We start from the raw sequence: 22,712 nt of genomic DNA on the forward strand, positions 1-22,712 counted from the left end.
CATTTCTGAGCTAGGAGAAAAAATCCACTTACATGCTTCCTTCTAGAAAAAGCAAATTCAGGAATTTCCTTTTGGAATGAAAACTTCCCATTTAATGATCTATTTCCATTAGTATTCAAAAATTATTAATGAACGATTAACTACAGATTTTCATGAATACAGTCCATGGATTATCTTGGTAAAAAGCCAGCAAACTAAATGCAGCAGTGTTGTATCCTCATCAGCCTCATCTCCCCTACCACACTTCCCAACTCTACTGTCTTCCCAACCCTTGTGTTGCCGTCATAGCTGGTTACCCAAATGTTTTATAGACCTCCCAAAGAGATGGCTCACTGTATGAGCAGGTTTAAGACACAAATTCTTTTCCTTACTACATGGGAATGGGAACCTTACAGTGAACACTTTGGGAAGATTTGGCACTTAGGGACACAGACACTACAAGTACAATGCAAACATGTGATTTCCAATTTTTTCACAGGTACAACTTCAATACATTAGTTAAGATTTAGTTTGAGAATTCAACTATTGAACTGCAGTTACGCTCTAAATTACACCAGCTGATGGATGTGATCTTAAAATCAATTTATTGCAGATGTAGTAAATTCCAGCCACTGGAGATAACACACAAACAACAGCAGTTTCAATTGACAAATTCTGTATTTCCAAATACTTTAAAAGTAATGCACAATGTATTTACCCAGGTATGTAGGATGCCAAGTCTTCCTCAACTAGCTGGCAGTTAATACTAAATTTTTTCCCATTATCAGTAGAGGCATTGAAGAGTTCAATAGATAAGATGTTATTATCTAAAATTTCTGTGAATGAATAGTAACAACATAGTTAGTGCCAATCAATGACAGCATGAAGACTCTGGTTTCAGAACAATGACAAGTAGTGCTAAAAGACAGAATTCTCCAAAATTACATTTGATGTACAAAACAATTGATTATGAACATCAACAACATGCAGATGCTTAGCTTTGCACATATCCATAAAATTAACTTAAAATACACCAATAGTCACAAAATACTTTTGTACAAAAACTCCAACTGCTACGCATAGTTCCATTTATCAAATGGGCTCCAAATCATCATTCCACAAGGGGTGAACAAGTGGCTACATATGAACAATATATGGTATTGAGAAAAATCCTACTAAGTCATATACGCGTTATCTGAAGTTATTTTCTTTTATGGCAATGTTTTAGAGCAGCAGCAATCACACTCCCAGCTACCAATAAAGTCAGGAAGCATCACAGCTAGTACTTTTGGAAACAAGCCCACCTGAATAATCAGAATACTTATATCATGTAACACTGGTGTGGTCTGTAAGACAAGACACGAACAGAACTTTTGTTGCAAGTTTTATCTGTTATGCCTCCTCCAATCAGAGGAGAGAATCTAGATATTCTCACTCCAGGATATCTCTAGCAGGTATGAACACAAGCATTTCAAATAAATACTGTTTTAAATATCTAAGTGATTGTTTCTACATTGGAGATAACTTAATGTATAAATCAAAATTAATACACTCCCGATAACTTACCAATAACTGAACACAACATAAGCTTATCTTCAGTCATTTCTTCAAATCTTTCCTTGGCTTCTCTGTTCCACTCATTTGCCCCTTTGAATGGCTCAATGCAAGCCAGCCTGCACCTGATTGCCTGAAGAATAACCCAAGATTATGCAGCTAACATCACATACAGATCACGATCATCTCATTATGACTGAATCACAGGCTTTGCTTTGCACTCAAGCAAGACAGCACAACCTTGCCTTCTGGTTCCACATTTTGAACTAAATCAGATTGTGGTAATGATCCCTGCCTTCCCAGTAACTGAGCATGAACCTCACATTCAGAGACCTTCTTGCTGAAATACAAAGAGTCTAAAACTCTTTTTCTCCTTTTCTGGTAAGGCATAGAACTGGTGCAGAGATCAGTAAAGATTATTGCACAGTGATAAAAAAAGCCTACTGGTGCCTTCAAGGAGTAAAGAAAAACCCCTACCAACATATGAAGTTTCAAAGTTCAGCATAATTTGGATTGGTAACCAAAACGATCAAATTAATAGTGAAGAAAAAAATAATTTCCTTTTATGGGTCACATTTTATTTGACAAAAATACTTTGCCACTTTCTTTCCCAGTCAGTTTTCCTCCTTATCAAAACAAGAACACTCCAACCATTCCTCAAGTTAGAAAAACACAAAATTTTAAATGCAAACAAAAATATATATAAAAACCCCTTCTTATTAGGAGATTATCATTTAAAAAGGAAAAAAAAAAGTAAAAATTCATTTGGCTTATTATGGAAATAAATTTAAGTAAATTAAATACACATGTATATACACATTTATATATACCTCTTCTGCAGGATGTATACTGCAGGGCAACATAATTTTTTTATCTTTCAGGTGTAAATTAAAACTGAAGTTTTCAATATGCATCCAAAACATTAAGTGAGATGCTGCATAATGGTGGGCAAAAACAAAGTTCTCAACATTTTATCTATTTAAGATATTTCAGAAGGTGAACAATTCTCCCTTTCCCCTCTCATTCACTAATTTAATTTGACTTGGAGTGTTTAATCCAGGCATTTACCTTTTCTGGAAAGCTCAGGAACTCCTGTTTGACTCTGCGTATGTCTTATGGAAATAAATTTAAGTAAATTAAATACACATGTATATACACATATATATATATATACCTCTTCTGCAGTATGTATACTGCAGGGCAACATAACTTTTTTTTTGTATCTTTCAGGTGTAAATTAAAACTAAAGTTTTCAATATGCATCTAAAACATTAAGTGAGATGCTGCATAATGGTGGGCAAAACAAAGTTCCTCAACATTTTATCTATTTAATATATTTCAGAAGGTGAACAATTCTCCCTTTCCCCTCTCATTCACTAATTTAATTTGACTTTGAGTGTTTAATCCAGGCATTTACCTTTTCTGGAAAGCTCAGGAACTCCTGTTTGACTCTGCGTATGTCTTTATGAGTTAAGTTAGCAACATTGCCGTAGTCAACGTATTTTACCAGAACTTCCCGACAACTTGGCAGCCCTCCAAGGAAAACAATCCAAGATATTTCAACAAAAAATTAGTATCTGATACAGGTTAAAGCACCAGAATTTCAGAGCAGACCCCACATTCATGCCATATGATCACCTAGTATAAATTTTTAAAAAAATTTTATACCCCAACCAAAATGACTATTCTTTAGGAGCCAGCTCCTTCAGGTCCCTGAAATGACAGCCCTGGCATTTTGGCCCCCTTTGTGAGACACTGGCACACTGAACATATGCCAAGCAGACATGCTACACTGCTCACATACAGACAACACAGACAGCACAAGCACAACCTCCCCACTCCCTTTGGAATTACTCTGGAGAATTATGAACCAGCACCAGATACACTCACAGGCTGGCTGGAATAGCCAAAGCTGGGGTTCACACTGTAATAGCAAGAGAAATACTACTTAAAATAATTACATAATAGAATTTCAATAATCTCTAGAGGATGGAATATGTTGCATCTCTGATTAGAAAGAGGTGATGAATAAACCAGTCTGTTAACAGCAAAAGAATATGAATTAGTACTACTGACTTTATGAAGCTACCTGGTAGCACCATGATTCCCAGTAAAAATTCTGGCTGGATGTTACTGCTCATATCCAGCGTGTGACTCTGACCTGCCAGCACATCTGATTTTGCAACCAAGCATTAGAGCAAAAGAGTCAATACTTCACCTATAATCTGTGCTCTATACCAATTCCCATCCTCCTGCTTTGCAATGCACGCCTGGCCTTCAACTGGGCAGAAAATTTCAAAGTTTTTACCATTCTCTTGTTTATATATCTCCTGAATTTTCTGTGGAAGAGCTAAAGATTCCACACTCTCTCTCTGAAATAAAAACAACAAACCACACATACACAGCAGATGTTCTTTTTTAATGACATTTTTACACTTTTAAGGGATAATTTTTTTCCTAGTAGTCTACTTTCCAGTGTTCCTGCCAAAATTAAAGTGGTTATAAATACATAAAGTGAATTAAAGAGCCTAACAATTATTGGATAGTGGCCTATTCAATCAATTGTAACCAGTAAAATACTGCACACCCACAAAAGAATTAATAATGTTACAGAACTGACAAAAACTTTCCGGGATTTTAAGAATTCCTGAATTTTAACTAGGCTGAATCAATGACTGTTGGAATTAATCTCACCTACTAATTCTAGGAACCCAACCACTGGTAACAAGTGACAAAACTTAACAGAAGTTGTAGCTTATTTAGTGTGGACTACAAATAGCTCAACATTAGAATGTTTATGAATAATTTCATCTGAACAGGGTTTATTTCTAAACTTACCAAGCGAAGATAGAAATCACCCGGACTATTGATGTGACAAACCACAACAAAGACCTCTTCTCCTTCCTGTGGAATATTTGGTGGACTGTACTGCAAGACAGTGCAGTTTTCCAGCTGGCTGGGAAGCTGCAATTTAAACCTAAGGTAAACAAAGTGAAATTTTGAATAAATTCAGTCAAAATGAACTGCAAACGAACCCTTTTATATTCAAATGTCAAATTTCCCATTAAAAAAACACAAAATAATCTTATAAAAATTACTTATTGATTCATACTTATATGTATAGCTTCAACTTTCCTTCTTGCAGGTGGTGGAGCCAATTCTCTGTAATCCTTCTCCCACTGCCTACCAGCCAAACCAAACAGATCCCAGTCTCATTTCTGTGTGGTTTTCTGTCGGTGACAGACATCAAGGGCTTCTCATTTAGAGATACTCCCTGCTATTTAAAATTTGTACAGAAACATATATTTTGCCATTTTCTAAAATAAAGTTCCCCCATGTAAATTAAGCCTGACTAGTGCAAATGAGTACAGCATGGTGCTCATTGAAGGTGAAAAAAGGAAATCAGCAGGCACTGCTGAAGGTTAATACACCACACATTAACATATGGAACACTGCAGAAGCAACCAGCTTAGTAAACTTCACTTGGTAACCATTATTCTGTTATCAGTTATGGCACAGAGGAGCAGGATCCAAAGGAAGATACATACCTTGCCAAATCTAAGAAAACCAATGCATCCTTGAGAGACAGTGGTGTATTACTGCTTACTTCATTAAATGGAGGTTTTCTCAGATCCACAATGAGAACACCATCCTCTTCTCTAAATACCATCATTGAAACAACTTTATTATTTACCATTTCTAAAAATTTTGTCTTTGCCTCCTCTCCCCAACCTTCATCCTGTATTAGAAAGAAAAAGTTACTGAGGATGTCAGAGAATGTTAAACAAAAAATACAAACTTTAATTAAAAGTAAGATAAAGTAAATGCAAGGAAGAAAGCACAGTTGCATCTGAACAGATGAAATACTGAACATGGTCAGACTTGTCTAGTCCATAGCCAGGACAGCACTGAATGGAATTCCTTCATCATGGATTATATGTGTATTAAACAGTACAAAACTGAGTCAACTTAAAGGACTGCAGTTTCCACCATGTTTCTTCTGCAGATCCCCTCAGATTGTTTTGATACATGAACCAGAACCATCTTACCTTACTTTCATTTCATGACTTTCCCACGAATTGAGAGAGCAGAAATGTAAGTTTGTCTTCTTGTGTCTTTACACAAATGCACAACCGGATCTGATCAATTTACACACTGCTGCTCTCCACAGCATCCCTTGTAACACTTTATCTACTTTGAAAAAGCCTGCCTGAATTTATTTCTCTGGGATCAAGTTAATGCATTTCTCATTTTATACTGCAGATCTGTGCTTTTTAGGCACAGAAAAAACTGAAAATACATATAACGAAGGCGTTTTATCTACACTTGTGAAAATTATTCCAGAACTTTCCTATTTAAAGTTACTTCAGTCACCATCAGACTGGTAAAAACCCGTCAAAATTGACCAACAGTTAACACTATCAGAAATGCACAGCTGTACTGGACTTAGTTAATTTCCATGTGAATGTGGCAAGAATAAAGCAAGCCTAATAAAAAGTCAATATTGAAGAAAATAATACTGCAATATATATGCCTTTTTTGGTAATGGAATAAAGGTTGACATTACTTTGTAGTTATACTGAAAGAGAATAAATAACACTTCACAATAGTGGCAAAAATTTTTAAGTAACAAGTACAATCCCTGAAGGGATTATCTTGAATTTTTTTCATACGCCATTTATTCTTTGTTTGGATGACTTTTGAGAGTTACTACGTGCATAGTTATCAGACAGACACAAAAGAAGAGAATCAGTTTTACAATTAGTTTTTAAACTTCACAAAAAAACACGTCTAAAGTATGAGCAGTGAGATTTAAGCCTGAAATATGGATTTGCAGTCTCACAAGCTTTTTAAGACAGACTGCTATAAGCTTTTGTTTCTTTTCCAATGAAAGCAATGCAACACATCTTTTTACAAGAGAATCTAACTTAAAAATATACACTCTGCACACTTGAGTTTCCTTCTGTTTATACTGGAAGAAGATAATTTAAAATTTCATATTTAAATTCTTTAACAGAAATCTTATGAGGAAGGTCCTGAAATACTTCAAGCAGTTTGTACTTACTTCATTTTTGGGAACAACATCCTTCAGTGAACACTGTACTGCTAAAGGAGGAATGGCTGCAAGCTCTGCCTCAATGTGCTGGTCAGGCTTCCTCAGAAATAGACAAATGTCATGGGTTTCAATAGTTTGCAGAGCAGTAGGATCAGGCCTTTCAGTGGGATCACATCTAATGTCAATGGGAATAAATGCAGCACTAGCTTAAAAGCAGAAACCTCAAATCCAATGCCTAAAACCCCCTCAAACCAAACCCCAGACTTTTAAGTTACTATTGCAGTAATTGGCATAATATCACATCAATAAAACAGAATTCTAAAGTCTCAGTGAAATGCATTTTTTTAAAGCATTTAGTACTTACATGCTCTCTTTTGCAACTCAAGTCTCAGTTAAATATTTTAATTAAATATTATATTAAATATTAATATTTAATACAGTCTTGTACACTTGTGCACTTAAATACAGTGCAACTTTTTCTGAGGGGAATATGTATGAAGAGAATACCAGAGCCATTTGGGTTATCTGGCTATCTGCCTGTGTGAACGTGAGCAAGGACTTGTTTCTCAGGAGAGACCTTGAATAACAACAGCAAAGACAACAACTGCAGACAAAAATCCCTCTCTCCATAAACATACCCTGAGAAAATCAGAACTACGGAGCTTCCAAAGTCAATCAGGAATACTTTTAGCAATGCAACATCACACACTTTGTATCTTATTGGATCACAATGCTTCTTCCTCTGATTTTTACTTTCTACAGGAATTAGTTCAGTGATAGTTCCACGACACCACATTCCAGTTTCCTTACTCTTAACGAAAGTTCTAGCACCTATATGGAAACAAATAAAAAAGGATTAAATTCATTATTTTAAAGTACTTCACAATGAAACTACTATTACAGTTCTGCATAATGCTTCCCTGTTCCCACCCTCCACACAGGTAGTAAAAGTGCTACTGCTACAATGAAAACACAAAGATAGTAAATCTTGTCTGTGCAGCCACCACAAGCTCCCCTCACATTCATTAACACAGTGCCTTTAAGGCTGGCAGGTGCTTGGCTGGTTATCAAGAAGTCATTTCTAGGAAACTTCCTATAGCTGGGTAAAGTGGGAAAAACCCCACTGACATAAAAAGTTCTTACATACCTTTCAGCAGTTTTCTGAACATATTATAAGTAGGTAAGACTATTAATATGTGGGCTAGGAAATAATTTTAATGATTTAAGAACATATTATTGTCTTTTTCTTTCTAGAATGCTTTCTATTCAGTCAGTGAACTTAATAAGGACTGCTTTACCACATACAGGAGTGGGGGAGAGGAGAGAAAAAAGAACATGATATTGAGGAAGGTATATTGGCAAGGCAGTATTTTAAGCTGTGTAAATGTTTAGAAATTAACCATTTACCTAGTTCCAAAATGTCTGAAGGCAAGAGTTGGGAGCTCTTACTACAGCAGAAGTTTTCTAATTTTGTCTGCAAAGCAAATGCTTCTTTCTTCTGTGAATATCTCCGAATATAGAAATGGCATGGATTTATAACATGGCTTACCAACACCAATTCAGTCAAACCTGAATAAGACACAACACAAATTATCAAACACCCTCCAAGTGAATCCAACAGATATTATCAGGCATAGGATTGAGCTTATGTTGCATTAATCATGATAATATTACCTCAAACAGATTTTAATCTGACAAGTCTGGTCATACTTGTTTCAAACTATTACCATGTTTGCTTCCTGATGAAGTTGCTCTTTTGAGCTACCTCCCTTATATTACCCTCCAAAGCAAAACTGTCTCACAAAGTGCTAGCCTGAATTTAAGTGGGTAATTCAGAGTTTTCATTCCCTCTAACAAAGACATAGAAAGCAAATTAGAGATTAAGACTTCTACCTTTAAGAACAGGTATGCTAAGCACTTTAGTCCTATAGTTACTCAGTGTTAGTGCACGAACACCAAGGAACTAGCCAAGAGATGACCCTATGTAAGACAGGACTTGTGACTAAGCATCCAAATCCTCTGAACTGCAGGTACTTCCCTTCATTAGGGATACAAAAGACAGGTTTCTGTTCTGAAGCTACTCAACAAAGGTTGTTAATGGGTCAGAGGGTTTTAGAAGCCCCACAATCCAATTCTTGCAAGAGTATTTTATACCACAAAGCTTCCTGCAAAGAAGAGAGACAACATCATCTAGACAATGTCACCTGCATGACTGATCAGGGCAGACCAACCAGACGGATTCCCAACATCCTGGAGCACTGCCACCTCTGATCTGCAACACATCATGGGTGACAGACTACACAGAACCCAGCATCTGAAACAATGTGAGCAGGTATCCAGGACTGCGCTTCCAAGTTTAGGAAATGCCACATCCAGAAGAGAGCCAAGATTTCTCTTGGCCATTTCCAGTGTAAAAAATGGCATCTGAACAAAAAGTCTGAATGACTTGAAAGACTTCCCCTATAGGGACACAGCCTCTTTTGGGTCATCCTGGTCACCATCTCCAAAGAGTGATGAGTCAGCTATCTTGTCTTACATAACGAAGCATGGAATTATTAAGGCTGGAAAACACCTCTAAGACCCTGAGCACCTCCTGCACACCAGCCTGGCACTGCTGGACTCCCTCCTGTGTGACAGTGACTTTCAGTACCACAGGGTCCAATACTGGACACAGTACTCCAGATTCAGTCTGCTAACAGAGGGGAAGGATCCCTTCATGGACTAGTGCAATCCAGAGAAAACCTGACAAGCTGAGGAACCTAATTGTTCCTGCCAAATATCATAGGATAATGGCCTGGGAGAAGATACAGGAAGCTGAGGTAACTGACAGAAAAGAATTCTCCAGGAGCCAATGACAGAAACTCTGAGGGGACTGCAATAACTACAAGTCAAAGTAAATCATTGTATAGCAGATAGTGCTTTTAACCCTCTTTGGCTTGTGATAAAGTTTTCAATAAGCTAAACAGAAGAACAAAAAAAAAAACACCAAAAGAACTGAAACAGACACGATTAAAGAACTTGCATGAGCCAACAGCATAATACAAGACTCAAAAATAGGATCAGACTCAACAATGGAACACAGCAAGCATGAGGTACTAAGACACTTACCTTCCAAGTCATCTTCCAGTATTTCTTCTATTATGACATCAGGTGTTTCTTCCTGGTCATCAAGGATAAGGGTGTCATGTCCATTATCTTCACTGTATTTGGGAAAAATTTTATTTGGAAACAAATTAACATAATTCAGTCTGTTTCTAGAAAAGCACGAGTCAAAGCAGAGCTTTTATTAAGAATGCAACACTACGTAAAAAAAAAAAACACCTCATAAGACCACTGGAAATAAACTGAATTACATTTTTTAATACCAAGACAACAAAAAACCAGTATTAAAACTCTGAATCCTAGGAAGACACAGACACAGCACACAGTACTGTGGGCACAGATTACTTCAAGAGCCACTTCCCATCTAGATGATCAGAGACCACAAGTACAGATACTAACTATTTGAAAAAAATGTTCATAATGTGCTAAGATAGCTCATGTTGAAAAAAAAGGCATATCAGATGCTTTTGTACTAACAGTTACTACTCACTCTCATATGTAGGCTTTTCAAGTATTACAGTATGCAATAAATCTTTTTTAGCCCATTCAGTGTTAACTACAACAGCCCTAACAGCAACTCCATTCCAATTTTTCAAGCATTAGCCAAAGGCCACAGAAACAAACAAAACAACAACAAAAAAACCCAAATAATATAAAAGCAATTGTAATTTTAAAAATAAAAGGGTTTTCTTTGGTAACTTAAAGAAATTTCTTTTGGCATTTGACACAATCCGTATTTAGACTGTGAACTGGAAATACTACCAATTGCAGTACTTGCGGTTCATTAGAGATTCATTTACATACATTTTCATGTGCTGAAATGATTAACATCTCTATTACATGTAGTACACAGTAAACACAGCAACCAGGGACATGGTTTAGTGGTTGCCTTGGCAGTGTTAGGTTTATAGTTGGATTCAATGACCTTTTCTAGCCTGATTCCATGGTCAAATCATTAATTGCCAATCAAAGTTGAAAAGTACACAGCGTAAATGAAATCTGGATAACTTCAGTGATTCAGCAAAATGTACTAGGGCAAAACACAAGTAAAACCAAAATGCCAGAACTGAAACACAAACTGGACTCACTAAAATGCTGATTTAAATACTAGCATATAAAGATTTGCTTTGCTTCAAAAAACTCTTAGAATTCCACAAGCACCTACAGTTTTTTTGATTTGATCTCCAATAAATACTTAACCACTAGAGCAGGTAAATTACTATACCTATTGTCTTTCATTAAAAAATACTTACTTCCTTGTCATTCCCCGTTTAATCTCTCCCAAATTTTCTAATGAAGATGTAATCTCCAAAGTGTTCAGGAAAAAGCTCAAGAGAAGAGAAATATTATAGAAGGTGACAAGAATACTTTGATAAGTAATTTTGACAGTTTGAAATCTATGGTGTTTTTCAGCACAATATTCATGGAGGGGCAAAGTAAGATTAATTACCTACTCCAGTTTATTTCTTCCTACAAAAACCAGATTTGGCTGCTCATTTATCTTCATGTTCATATTTAAAAACTCTTGTCTTATGCTTTCTCCCTTATGCACAGAGTACTGCAAAATTCACTCAGTTTTCTCATCCATACTCAGTTTTTCAATATATTATTCTGCACAGAGACAAAGAATTTTCTTTCCTTTGTAAAGAACAAAACTGTCTCAAGTCCAAAATATATGCTTCTGTTTATTGCTACAGTAGTAACTATTTTCTTTACCAATGAATGGTTTTCATTGGTAAAAAAAAAAATCTTTTAAGCACTTTTACATTTAGTCTAATGGAACTGTGTATGCACCTTAAATAAATACCTTAGCTTTTCTATCCAGTTTTAATGAATGAAAACCCCTTCAGGAACATATGCGCTTTCCCACAACATTTTATGTCTACAGCAAGTGTCTCAATTTCTATGCACCTCCTACTTGTGGTTTTTTTTTAACCTTTGGTGTAATTTTGGAGTGGCACAAGGTATGTAATACGTTTATAGTTATCCTTCATCAGGTCTCTTTTGTCCTCTGCTCAGCTGAATTTCTCAGAAAGTTTTCCAATGCAAAAAAATTGAATTTTGTTATGTTTCAGCTTTCTTTTAAGTTGAGAGAGTTTACCATTATGCATTTAAACAGGCTTCTCTGAAATTGCCATTCATCACTGTCAGTATCTTCAAAGCAGTGACTTGGTAGGCAGGGCCTAAGTTTTCTAAAAGAGGATTTCATAGATAGAATATGGATAAAACAATCTCAAGAACTCAACTGACATGACTGGAGGGGTCCTAATTTTTGTTTCATGTTGGAACAACCCACCCAGGGACTTGCTGGAGACATGTGGCTAACAGAGCTGGGGCTGTTATGCCTGGAAAAGTCAAGGCACCAGGGAGACCTCACAGCACCTCCCAGAAAGACAGGCACAAGTTTTCTGCTAGAGCCTCCTGCAACAGTTTAAAACCAGTATCCCTTGACCCAAGGGAATGTTGATCCAGAGTAGATAAAAGCAATTTCTTACACTAAGAGTGGTGAAACAGCAGAACAAGTAGCTTGGGGAGGTGTTAAATGCCCCTGGAAAGATCTAAGGTCAGACTGGATGGGGCTCTGAGCACCTTTACTCACTGGAGGACACTTGGACTACACAGCCTTTGAAGGTCCCACTCAAACCAAACCATTCTATGACTCTCTGATTTAAGACATGCAGACACTACACTTAAACACATGGTGAAGTGGAGCTGGTAGTGTTAGGTTAATGGTTGGACTCAGTGATCCTAATAGCCTTTTGCAACCTAACTGATTCTGTGATCGTACAAAACTTGTTTGCATTTAGCATGTAAATAATCAACTTGCTAAGCTTTATTTCCCTGTGCCAGTCAGAATCACACCCCTCACTCTATTACCAGAGTGGTTCCACATCCTGAAATATAACAAGGGCCCCCAGGATGTTCCAAAGTAGCACCATCTTTGGAAAATGATGGAGGGACAGAACAGTGTGGCCTTTATACAGTAGGAACTGCAGCACTCTTGACCAGCCTTGTGACCAAGCTGCACAGGGTCAGGTGTACCTCAGCTGTGACCTACTTTCTTACTCACTTCTGCTACAGAAATCAACAATCACTTCCAGTGAGAACAGCATGGCAACTGGGATTTTCCACAACTTTCCTTAGACATCAGCAACTCAAACAGCATTTAATGTTTCCTGAAGGTCAAAAATTGATTCACTAAAAAAGTAGTTAAGCCCTTATTCTCTCAATTTATTTCTATTTGTAAGGAAAGGAAGATTTCAGAAGTGGCAGTAGTCTATCAAGGATTTTTAAAATCCACATGTATTTGCCTACATTTCAGCAAATTGTATGTGCTTTCTCCCCCACGTCTCACATGAAGGCTATTGCCTACTTTTAGTGAAGAGTTCATACTTATGCCTGAAGTAGTAGTTTTCAGTCACTGAAAGTAAAGAAGCTCAACTTCTGCTGTTTAACTGTCCCATGAACAGTTTTTGTAATTAAGATAACCTGTGCCTCTTTTTACTTCCCACTCCAGTAATTTACCTTGAAAGTATTTTGTCCTTTAGATTCTTCACTTGTGAGAGCTCAGCCTCCACGGGCAACTTCAAGTCACAAATAATCTGAAATTAAGAAGTACAATCTTAGATTCCATTAAACAGGAAGTTAGGCAAGCACCTATTATCTACAGCATGACCTTAAATTTTATGGTAAAAACCCCAAGAGTTCAGCCAACAGCCAATTCTCAAATATGTCTTCTTGCCTTATTAAGACTTAATGGTTAGGATTCTGTAATCTAAGCATATAAACAGAAGCAAAAGTCAGATACTCCTTTTGTTTCAACATCTAATGAGAAAGTGATCTCTACATAAAAAGACAGGCCTATGAGAGTGGTGACTGCCAGTTCCCAAAAAATCACAGTGGTGAGATGGAAGTAAATGACAGAAAAAAAAGGAAGGACTAGACTTCTTTTCTGGGTCAGAAGACTCAGTTTCTTCAGCTGGAAAGTGACAAATAGATGCAGGGTAGATGATTCTGGAAAGCACATTTCTTCAAAGAATGACAAGACCAATTATTCGCTCCTTTTCTCAATACAAGGATTACAAAGGCTCCAAACAAAATAACTGAGTGGCACATTTTGAAATAACAGAGCAAGTTATTTTACCTGATTTTAAACAGTAAAAAGTGGAACTCACTGACACAACCTATGCCTATGTACATATAATGCACATATGTACACACCCATGCACATTACCATGACATTAAAGAAAATGTTCCACAATCTTATGACAGAATAAGGTAATGTTTATTCAGTGTAATGAGCCTGATGTATCCTACTGATACTAAAATCCTTAACCCCCAACTTTCCCAGTTTCTTGGATGCTTCCTCCAAGCATCTTTCCTCTGTTGCCAGACAGGAGACTTCACAGGATGGACCTCTGCTCTGCTACAGCCTGGCAGGTAGCATGGGTTTCTATGAACAGCAGATATGATGGGGAGAAACAATAAAAGGAAAGGCCTGGGACCAAGAGGATCAAGTGAGTGTGGCTATGAATTTTGGAGGAGTTCAGTGAGAAGGCTGGAGAATGTAAAAGGTTTGAGAAACTGAACTGATCCAAACACCACCTTTTCACTGATCAGCAGCACTGTGCCACTTTTCCTATCCTCCCCTCCATTTCTCATTTCAGATGCCAAACTCAAAGTAAGAACCACCTTTTTGTGCTTTGTATCAGTCACCAGACTGTAACTTGTGACTAAGACCAAATAAAAATTCTGTGTCTGTGAAGAAGCAGGGGAAGAATATAATAGCCCAAAAATGTCAGCATTGAAGCAAACTGGGACCACAAAATTTCAATCCAAACTTGAATATATTCCTTAAAAATAAATTATTTCACAGTGCAGGAATGTTACTACCTGAGTGAGATCACAACAGTTTCTTAGAGAACGTGAAAATTTTAATTCCTTTGCTGTCTTAATGGCACCAATCAAATGCTTCTTCTTCTCTTCGATGATTTCCTTAGTTTTTGCAATACTAGAACTGTAGTTGTTGATGTTCTCCTTTAATTCTGCGAATGATTTCCTTTTCCTGTGTTAAAAACATTACTTTTCACAGAATTTAACACGCACTCAGCTGCACAGACTCAAATGTGAACTGTAACACAGCTGCCAGCCACATAATACAAAGTGGATACATCTCACACCCAAGGATCATCTTCCCCAAACAGTGTGAAGTACAGGCATGGGAAATGCATTCTGTAAGTGGAGGAACCACAAAAGTTAAAGAGTTCACACTGAAAAGACATTTATTAATTAAATATTAGGACCACTCTTCTATTTCAACCTTCTGAACACATTCAACTGAAAAATAAACAGCTGAATCTTACAATTAATTCTACTAAGGTAAGATTGAAGACCATCCCCTTCAGAGGCTCTTCTGGAAACCTGAGCTTTAACATCTCTCTCCCCTCACCCTGAAGACATAAATATTGTGAAAATCCAGCAATGAAGTGTCCCTACACTTCTATCAGCTTGAAAACGTGAAGGAAGTAAATTAAAAACCCCCTGCTATCCCTGCTGTTAAAATTATCATCTACTAATAACAGTATTACAAAACCTCAAAATTGAGCTTTTTCAGAAAATTAACATTATGAGCAGTTTTTCTTATCTTTTTAAGAGCAGAGGCAGCATAAGCTGGTGTTTTCCAACCATGCAAACCAGCTCCAAGATGCCACAATGAAAGAGTAAAAATAAAAGACAGGTACTATGAAATACTGCTATGAGAAAATTCTAAGCAAAATTTTAGTCTTTCACCTGAATTAGGAAGAGGTTTGTGGTAAAAGTAACTCACCCGTGCCATACTACAAAACTAGATTACTACCTTGACAGAAGAGTAATAAGTTCATCAAGTGTTCTATCTGCAGCTTCTGTAACTTTGTCTTTTTTATGCTTTACTTTCAACTCCAAGTATTCCAGCACCTATTTTGTTCAGTACGAATAAACATGCATTATTTCATTATTATTTTATTATTCTCACAATACTACTACTACTTTTAAAATTCAGAAGAGAAGCAATGAACAGTAAGACAGTGATGGATACCCCAGCAGACAGAATTACATTAAACCACTTATAGCTCATTACAACCCTCTGTTTTCTCTAACTTGGAGTCAGCTGGCACTGTTTGAATCCTCCACTGAAGCTTTTAGGTCTATGAAGACTCAGATCTTGGCCCAAAACTTTCCTCACCTGACATTCAAACACTGCATGATACACAGATAACAGCATGCTGAGATTTCCACTGTTTTTTAAAATTCACTGTGAGCATAAAGGGAAAATTAAAAAAAAAAATCCTCCTCTGACTAAACATCAGTTTTGTCACTACAGTTACTGCTTTGGCAATTTCTCAGTCTTTGTTGAGAACCTGTTGCAGAACCACAGTCTTGGTATTATAATACCCATGGGTTATTATATTACCATACACAGATAACAGCATGCTGAGATTTCTACTGTTTTTTAAAATTCATTGTGAGCATAAAGGGAAAATTAAAAAAAAAAATCCTCCTCTGACTAAACATCAGTTTTGTCACTACAGTTACATTTAATAAAGAGACTATGGGAAAAAAAATCCCAATACTGCAATACTGCTTTGGCAATTTCTCAATCTTTGTTGAAAACCTGTTGCAGAACCACAGTCTTGGTATTACAATATAATACCCATGGGTTATTATATTATAGCTGCTGAATCAGGAAGTTTTTACAATATGCTATCAGTGTATGAATTAGGAATTCAACATTGCTTTGCGTAACAGAAAGACTGGCCATTAGAAAGGGAATGGAGAACAGGCCTCACTGACACTTCCCACCACATTTACCAGAACTAAGTTTTTCAAACATTAAATACATCTATACTGTGTATCTCACAAGTAAAATGCAAATAGATGGCAAAGACAGAACTGCAAACTTTTCTACAGCACATTTACGAAGAGCTAAAATTTAAATAAATTATCATTGATAAAGTAAAAAAGTTAATTCATAAAACATAGTAACACCTAAAACCTATTAGCTGATATTTTGGGATTCTTCCTATGTTTTATACTGTGCATATAAATTACTTGATTACATTTTTCTGCACATTCTGTGCATTTTTTACTTCTGCTGCCCTCGTAACATCTTTTTGACCTTTAAATGCAGAAAGAGGCACACCAGAATTAAAAAGTTAAGAGTAGCTGCTAGAGTAAAAACACAAGCTGAATTTTACCCTGATCCAAGGAAACACAAGCTCAGTACTTAAAGACTGGCGTGCATATGGTTCTGCTAAAGACATGTATTGACCCATTAACTTCAAACTATGCACAGGCTTGTGCACTCCTCTGCAGACTACTTCTCAGGCAGCAGCCTGGACTTTAAGGCTGTGTACTCACAGAAATAACATCAACAGTTGAAAGACAAAACAGGTAACAAAACAAAGGCAGGAAAAGCAAATTTAAATAGTGTGTTAATGTGTGACTATTCAGAACAAAAAACTTCGGTCTAAGAGAAGACTGACTACTTCATTATTTAACTGAATTTCACCCACCTTGCTTGCATCATGGAAGTGGCCAAGATTACTAACAGCTATGCCCAAAGCTTCATCAATATCTTGCCCAGTGTTGTTCTCCTGAGGAAAAGTTTGCCAGTGAACATGAAAGTTGCTTGCACAACTAAAAGACAAGATGGTCTACAACCATTTGCCACTTTGACAGAGGCATTTGATGTGGATGACTGATGAGCTATGTGAAGACTCTCAGCAGCTCCAAAATGGCCATCAGGCACAAAATACATGGCTCACCTGAATTTCACTGACAACATTTCCACTGTAGTATTTCCGAAACAGATTCTAAATTTGCTTTTCAAAACAATTTAACTGCATACTCATGTACAAAGACCAAATTAAAACAGTACATGAAAAAAAAGCGAAATAAAGTTACTAATACGGAGAAAAGAAAACACGGAAGATTGAAGAATGGGAATACTGCAGCCTAGAACAAAAGTAAAACATTCAGTAGTTTGCCAATACAGGGAAGCCATTTTCAAACTTTAGCAGGCACTGTAACAAAACTACCCAAGAAATCACATCAGACATTTGCAAGGTCAGTTTACAGGACAATGTCCACAGAAGAAAACATGACTGGCACTGGATATACAGTTCCTTTACAGTCACTTTAAAACATCCATAACTTGTGTTTTCTGGTCTAAAACCTCACAAACCTATTCAGAAATACGAGGTTATGAAAATTAATGGAATGCTTAAAGAGGTCCATTTGTCCACCAACCTTGCTACCCTGAATTACTGTTTTAAGGATGTGAACATGAGCCTTGGCAGATGCCCCAAATTTAAAAACAAATAAAGAAGTCCCCAACTCAAATGTTGTGAAGCCTGGGGTATCTTTAAAGAAAAGCTAAATTCAAAATACAAAATTTCACAGCAGCTGGATAGAACTAACAGTCTTCAGCTATGATCTCATTGGGGTGTCTGATTTGCACTCTTTTTGTCAAGTTATCTTATGGGCACTGCAGCTGCACATCCCTATGATAACAGAGAACAGTATCAAGTAACCGTTAAGGCTGCAGGGTTTTTTGTTTTACAAAGTGCACTATTAACTATGCATATACCAAACCAAGTGAGAATACAAGGAAATTCCATGTTAACACACCATGTCAGATGATGGAGCTAGAGCTGATCCATCACTCAGCCCACCATTGGAAGAAAATGGGTACTGAACATTTTTCTCTTTGATATTGTGACTGAAGGGCCTGCAAACAAACAAACACAAAAGAGCTATGCATTTTAAATAAAATAACAAACTTCCCACAAATACTTTACACGAGTATTTCAAAATCTATCAATAAATACATATACAGAGATATTTATGTAACAGACAAATTCAGACATAAAGCAGATACCCCATTTAAAAAAAAAAATCTCCTTTTTACTATAATCCCCTTAAACAAAACCTTAGTAGCTGGTAGTGATTCTTATCCTCAGTGAGAGTAAATGCATGACTATGAATATTCCAGGATTCATTTTTCATTTATTACTGTTAAAATCTTTAGAACACATGACCAGTAACATCAAAACCATTTGCTGGCAACCTGTTAGGAAGGCTCTTAAATTTTATTGTATGATGACCCCCAGCTGCTCTTCTGCAGCAGCTGAGAAGACTCCCACAAAAGCATTCTGCATAAACCAGCCTTATTCCAGGAAGGAAGCCTTGTGTTGTTCTTCCTGGGCTCAGTTTGTTGTGTCTGACCAACGGTGAGATCTGGAGAACACTGCTGCAGAGACTGACAGCCACACATGAAATCTTTCACTCTGGGCAAGGTTAGCATGTTCTGAGTTTGGTGCATGTTATGTGCACCAAAACTCAGAAGATAAATTTCCTACATCTTCCTTTCAGAACAGGTTCCTTATGCAACAGACCTGAAAGAATTTTCTGGGACTATCCTTATTTGCATGAACATCTATCTCCACAGCAATAACACTGCAGGCTGAAGACAGCCACTTCAAGACTTCCTTCAGGTTCACACTGACTGGGCAAATAAACAAGTGAATGTACTTTAGATTTGACAAGACCACAGAATATTGCTGGTATCTGATCTTCATATAGCTGTGACTAGTTATGAAAACAGCAGCAATGGGATCAGCAGGTGTTGAGGGGAAGGAGGCAGAGTCCTTCCTACCACAGCCTGGCATTCAGCAGATATCTCTCCCTCTGAACCCTTATCAGCCATCTAACACAGTGCTTAAAACATTCAGTTTCACACTTTTTCAAGCCAAATCCATTTGTTTTTTGCTGCCTCTCAATGAAATGATATTTGTACTCAAGGTGTTCTCACAGTATCAGACACTCATACCAACAACACATTACTGAAGTTTAAAGAACACACTAAAAAAAACAGCCCAAGGAAAACGTCTGGAATCACTTACTTGATCAAGTCTTCCCCCAGGCTGGCACTTAAAGTCATGAAAAGATTTAATAAAGGTTTACCTTGCTTGTCTTTCTGAGCTGCTGCCACGCAGCCCAAATTTAAAGTCCGTTCTGCTCTAAATTCAGAGGGGAAAAGGAAAACAAGTTAAACCACAGACCTACAGCCAAATCCCAGGAAAAGGTGCTCTATAAACCTGTTTTCACCTTCAGTATCCACCCCTGCCCAGTATTTCAATTAGACCAAGCTTCAAAGTAAATGCTGTTGAGTTGTACAAGAGTAGGTCTAAGGAAAGAGCTCCAAAGTAGAACATCTGTAGGCATCAGTGCACATTTGTGATAAAAAAAGTGTTTCAAGTAAAAGGAATCCCGACTTCCTGTTTGCACCTAGTATTTTCCCATTATTATGCAAACCTCGTAACATACTGGACTCCTGAACCAAATTCTACAATGTACCTTTTCTATAAGGCTCAATCTCAGGGTTTCAATGCCAAAGATCTGACTAATTTGTATTTTGCAATAAATGCTAAACTGAATTTCATAAGAGGAAAAAAAAGGCCTTTCATGTTTGTCCAAAATACATATTTTGATGAAACAATGGCATTAACATGTTGTAACACACAGAAGTCATGCTCAAGATGCAGAAACAGAAAACTTCAAAATTTACACACTACCAGGCAAAATTAAGGGATTTTTTTAGTATCTTTAAAATCTTTATGTACAGAAAATGTACATATTAATAAGTTGCTTTCTTGCATACTGTGTGCACACAAGAGTTTGGAACAGATCTGGCAACAAGGGGCACTGATGAGAATTGTAAAAACACACCTTCCTAAACGTAGGCTCTGGACATCTGACGTGCACGACACAGCAACGCTGTGTAATGAGAAATGCCAGCAAGCTCCTGCTGGGGATGTAGGTGGTCACAAAGCTCACACCCTGAGCTCAGAAGGGACCTGAGCCTGCTTTCATCATTCTCAATGAAAATTCACAAGATCCTGTAATATTGCTGCTTTACACCACCACAGTGACTGCTGAACAGAAAGCTTCAGATCGACTTACTTGTGGAGAAGAGAAACAAAACAAATCAGTGCCTTCATCCTTCCCATCACCACGCAACACTGCAAAAGCAAGCACAGAGAAACACACTCCTGTAGGGCATCCTAATCCATGAGACAACAGGAGCACACCATCACCAGTGTAGTCTTCTAAATAGTGTTCAGCAAGTCAACAGTAATTAGAAGCCTGACTTTTTTTAGTAAGATAATTTAAGAGCTAGGAATAGAAATCCAGACAGATAGATATAAAATACAGTTATTAGCTGAGAATTAGAAAGACTTGTGTGTACTTATTTGGGTATTATCTGTTAACATTAGCTATTTATATTGTTACAACATTCAGTACAGGATAACCACACAGAACAAAAAAAGGCAAACAACCCCAAACCTTCAAAATGCATAGTTAAGTAAAGGAAAAAATTGCTTCATAAATACTACGCATCCCATACAATTTTTCAACTCTTGGAAAAAAGTTACTCATGCAGAAAAACCCAGAAAAATGAGGTTTCTTTTAGAACAAACTTGACTATCACTTCATCAAGAAAAGGAGCTGGAGAGGAATCAAAAGGAATTGATTCTTCTTGCTTGCTACTGGTAAGTAGCAAATAAACAATGTGTTAATCAAATGCAGCAGCCCATCTACTGTCCTTAACAGATCATATAAAATGAAAATTAACAGTGAGTAGTGCACACAATAAAACTGCTGGAAATAAAAAGATCCCAAAGCCTTACCTTCCGCACTGAGAGCTTTTGACATATGACACAAATCACCATTTCTCTGACGTGGCTGTGTAAAACGCTCTTCTAGTAGCTTAGGACATTGCCTTCAGAGGTAAAAGTAAAGATTTAGGATCATTAAGAATATTGGTAGGAAACTAATTTTGACTTTTAGCTCTTTCAGAGCTAAACTCATCCACTTTTATCAAATAATTTTATGAAGAAGCTGCAGTTAACAAAACACACCACAAAAAATTTGTTACCCTCTCTTAACTGGGGAAGTACTTTAGCTCTGTGACACTGAATTAATAAAAGATAAAGGTGATACTACAGCTGCTAGGCATGCAGTATTTCAGGTAACTAGAACCAGCAAGAATAAATTTATGTAATGAGTTTTAATCACATTCATTATAGTTATTTAAAATGCACTGAATAAATCAACAGAGCTAATTTGTAAAAAATACATACAGACCAGTATGATACAGTATCTGACAGCATACCAAACTACTTTTAAAATGTCTCTTGCCATGAACCTACTCCAAATACCAAAACTTTACACAAAATTTTACTCACATACATAACACAGGAAAACGGTCTCACAACACTGCAGAACACAAACATTACTTCCTACATTTTCTCCATTCTATTTCCTGGTAACTGCGCAGTCAGAGCTTAAAAATATTCAAGCCACCATCTCAAAATTCACATACCTCACACCTTTCATCCTCCTTCTAGGAAGCTCTTTATTACTACCATCCAACAAGGAGAACTCTCCCCTTCCATTCATGGTGCCTGAAAAAAAAAAAAGTGATAAATAACTTTCAAGCTTTCAACACAGCGCAGCTCATCACTTGAGCCAACACTACAGGTCCACATCACTTTGTGCAGTGCAAAATGGAAGCGATAAATGCAGAAACCATATCAAGCATACATCTGTTTCTTCCCTGAAAAGCAAATCCCAATGGCCAGACCAGGCTGCCCTGCACTGCCCAGCTGCTCTGACCCACCCAGCACCGCTGGGCACCCCCGGGAGCTCCCGGCACCGCTGCTCTCCGCACCTCCCTCCTGACCGCGTATCCTCAAAGGATGCTTCCTCCCTACTGCAATCATACTCACTCCCTGTCCGCAATGCACCCCGGCTCCCTTCCCTGGGGACTGCTGCCGGCCCCGCACCTCGGTGGTTTCTCCGGGCGCTGTTTTCGCCCACTGCCCGAGAGCAGCCGCGGCCCCGCGGTGCTGCGGGCGGGCTCAGGGAAGCGCGGCCGCCGCTCGCGCCCCGCGCCGCTCCGCGCGCCCAGCCCCTC

General features: G+C 37.5%; 1 protein-coding gene across 3 annotated transcripts in view; it reads right to left on the minus strand.

The window, feature by feature from the left end:
* Window positions 1–22,683, minus strand: part of RNF17 (ring finger protein 17) — a 41,416-nt gene extending 18,733 nt beyond the window's left edge. The window contains exons 1-21 of one of the 3 annotated variants that reach the window (XM_039718430.1): window positions 22,525–22,683; window positions 22,119–22,200; window positions 21,424–21,515; window positions 20,696–20,754; window positions 19,697–19,752; window positions 18,362–18,461; window positions 17,245–17,325; window positions 15,549–15,646; window positions 14,585–14,756; window positions 13,217–13,293; window positions 10,945–11,019; window positions 9,698–9,789; window positions 7,997–8,158; window positions 7,228–7,420; window positions 6,599–6,764; window positions 5,082–5,272; window positions 4,372–4,510; window positions 3,752–3,905; window positions 2,951–3,066; window positions 1,546–1,666; window positions 698–815 (exon numbers count right to left, since the gene is read on the minus strand). In XM_039718430.1, coding sequence (XP_039574364.1) covers window positions 698–815; window positions 1,546–1,666; window positions 2,951–3,066; window positions 3,752–3,905; window positions 4,372–4,510; window positions 5,082–5,272; window positions 6,599–6,764; window positions 7,228–7,420; window positions 7,997–8,158; window positions 9,698–9,789; window positions 10,945–11,019; window positions 13,217–13,293; window positions 14,585–14,756; window positions 15,549–15,646; window positions 17,245–17,325; window positions 18,362–18,461; window positions 19,697–19,752; window positions 20,696–20,754; window positions 21,424–21,515; window positions 22,119–22,195 — 2,339 coding nt within the window. In that variant the 5' untranslated portion in view covers window positions 22,196–22,200; window positions 22,525–22,683. The remainder of the gene's footprint in view (window positions 1–697; window positions 816–1,545; window positions 1,667–2,950; window positions 3,067–3,751; window positions 3,906–4,371; window positions 4,511–5,081; window positions 5,273–6,598; window positions 6,765–7,227; window positions 7,421–7,996; window positions 8,159–9,697; window positions 9,790–10,944; window positions 11,020–13,216; window positions 13,294–14,584; window positions 14,757–15,548; window positions 15,647–17,244; window positions 17,326–18,361; window positions 18,462–19,696; window positions 19,753–20,695; window positions 20,755–21,423; window positions 21,516–22,118; window positions 22,201–22,524) is intronic. The other 2 variants (XM_039718431.1, XM_039718432.1) reach the window with 2 other exon arrangements.
* Window positions 22,684–22,712: the final 29 nt, after the last annotated feature.

Source organism: Passer montanus, unplaced genomic scaffold (assembly GCF_014805655.1).
Source record: "Passer montanus isolate IOZ18808 unplaced genomic scaffold, ASM1480565v1 scaffold4, whole genome shotgun sequence".
In the NCBI taxonomy this organism is placed as follows: Eukaryota; Metazoa; Chordata; class Aves; order Passeriformes; family Passeridae; genus Passer; species Passer montanus.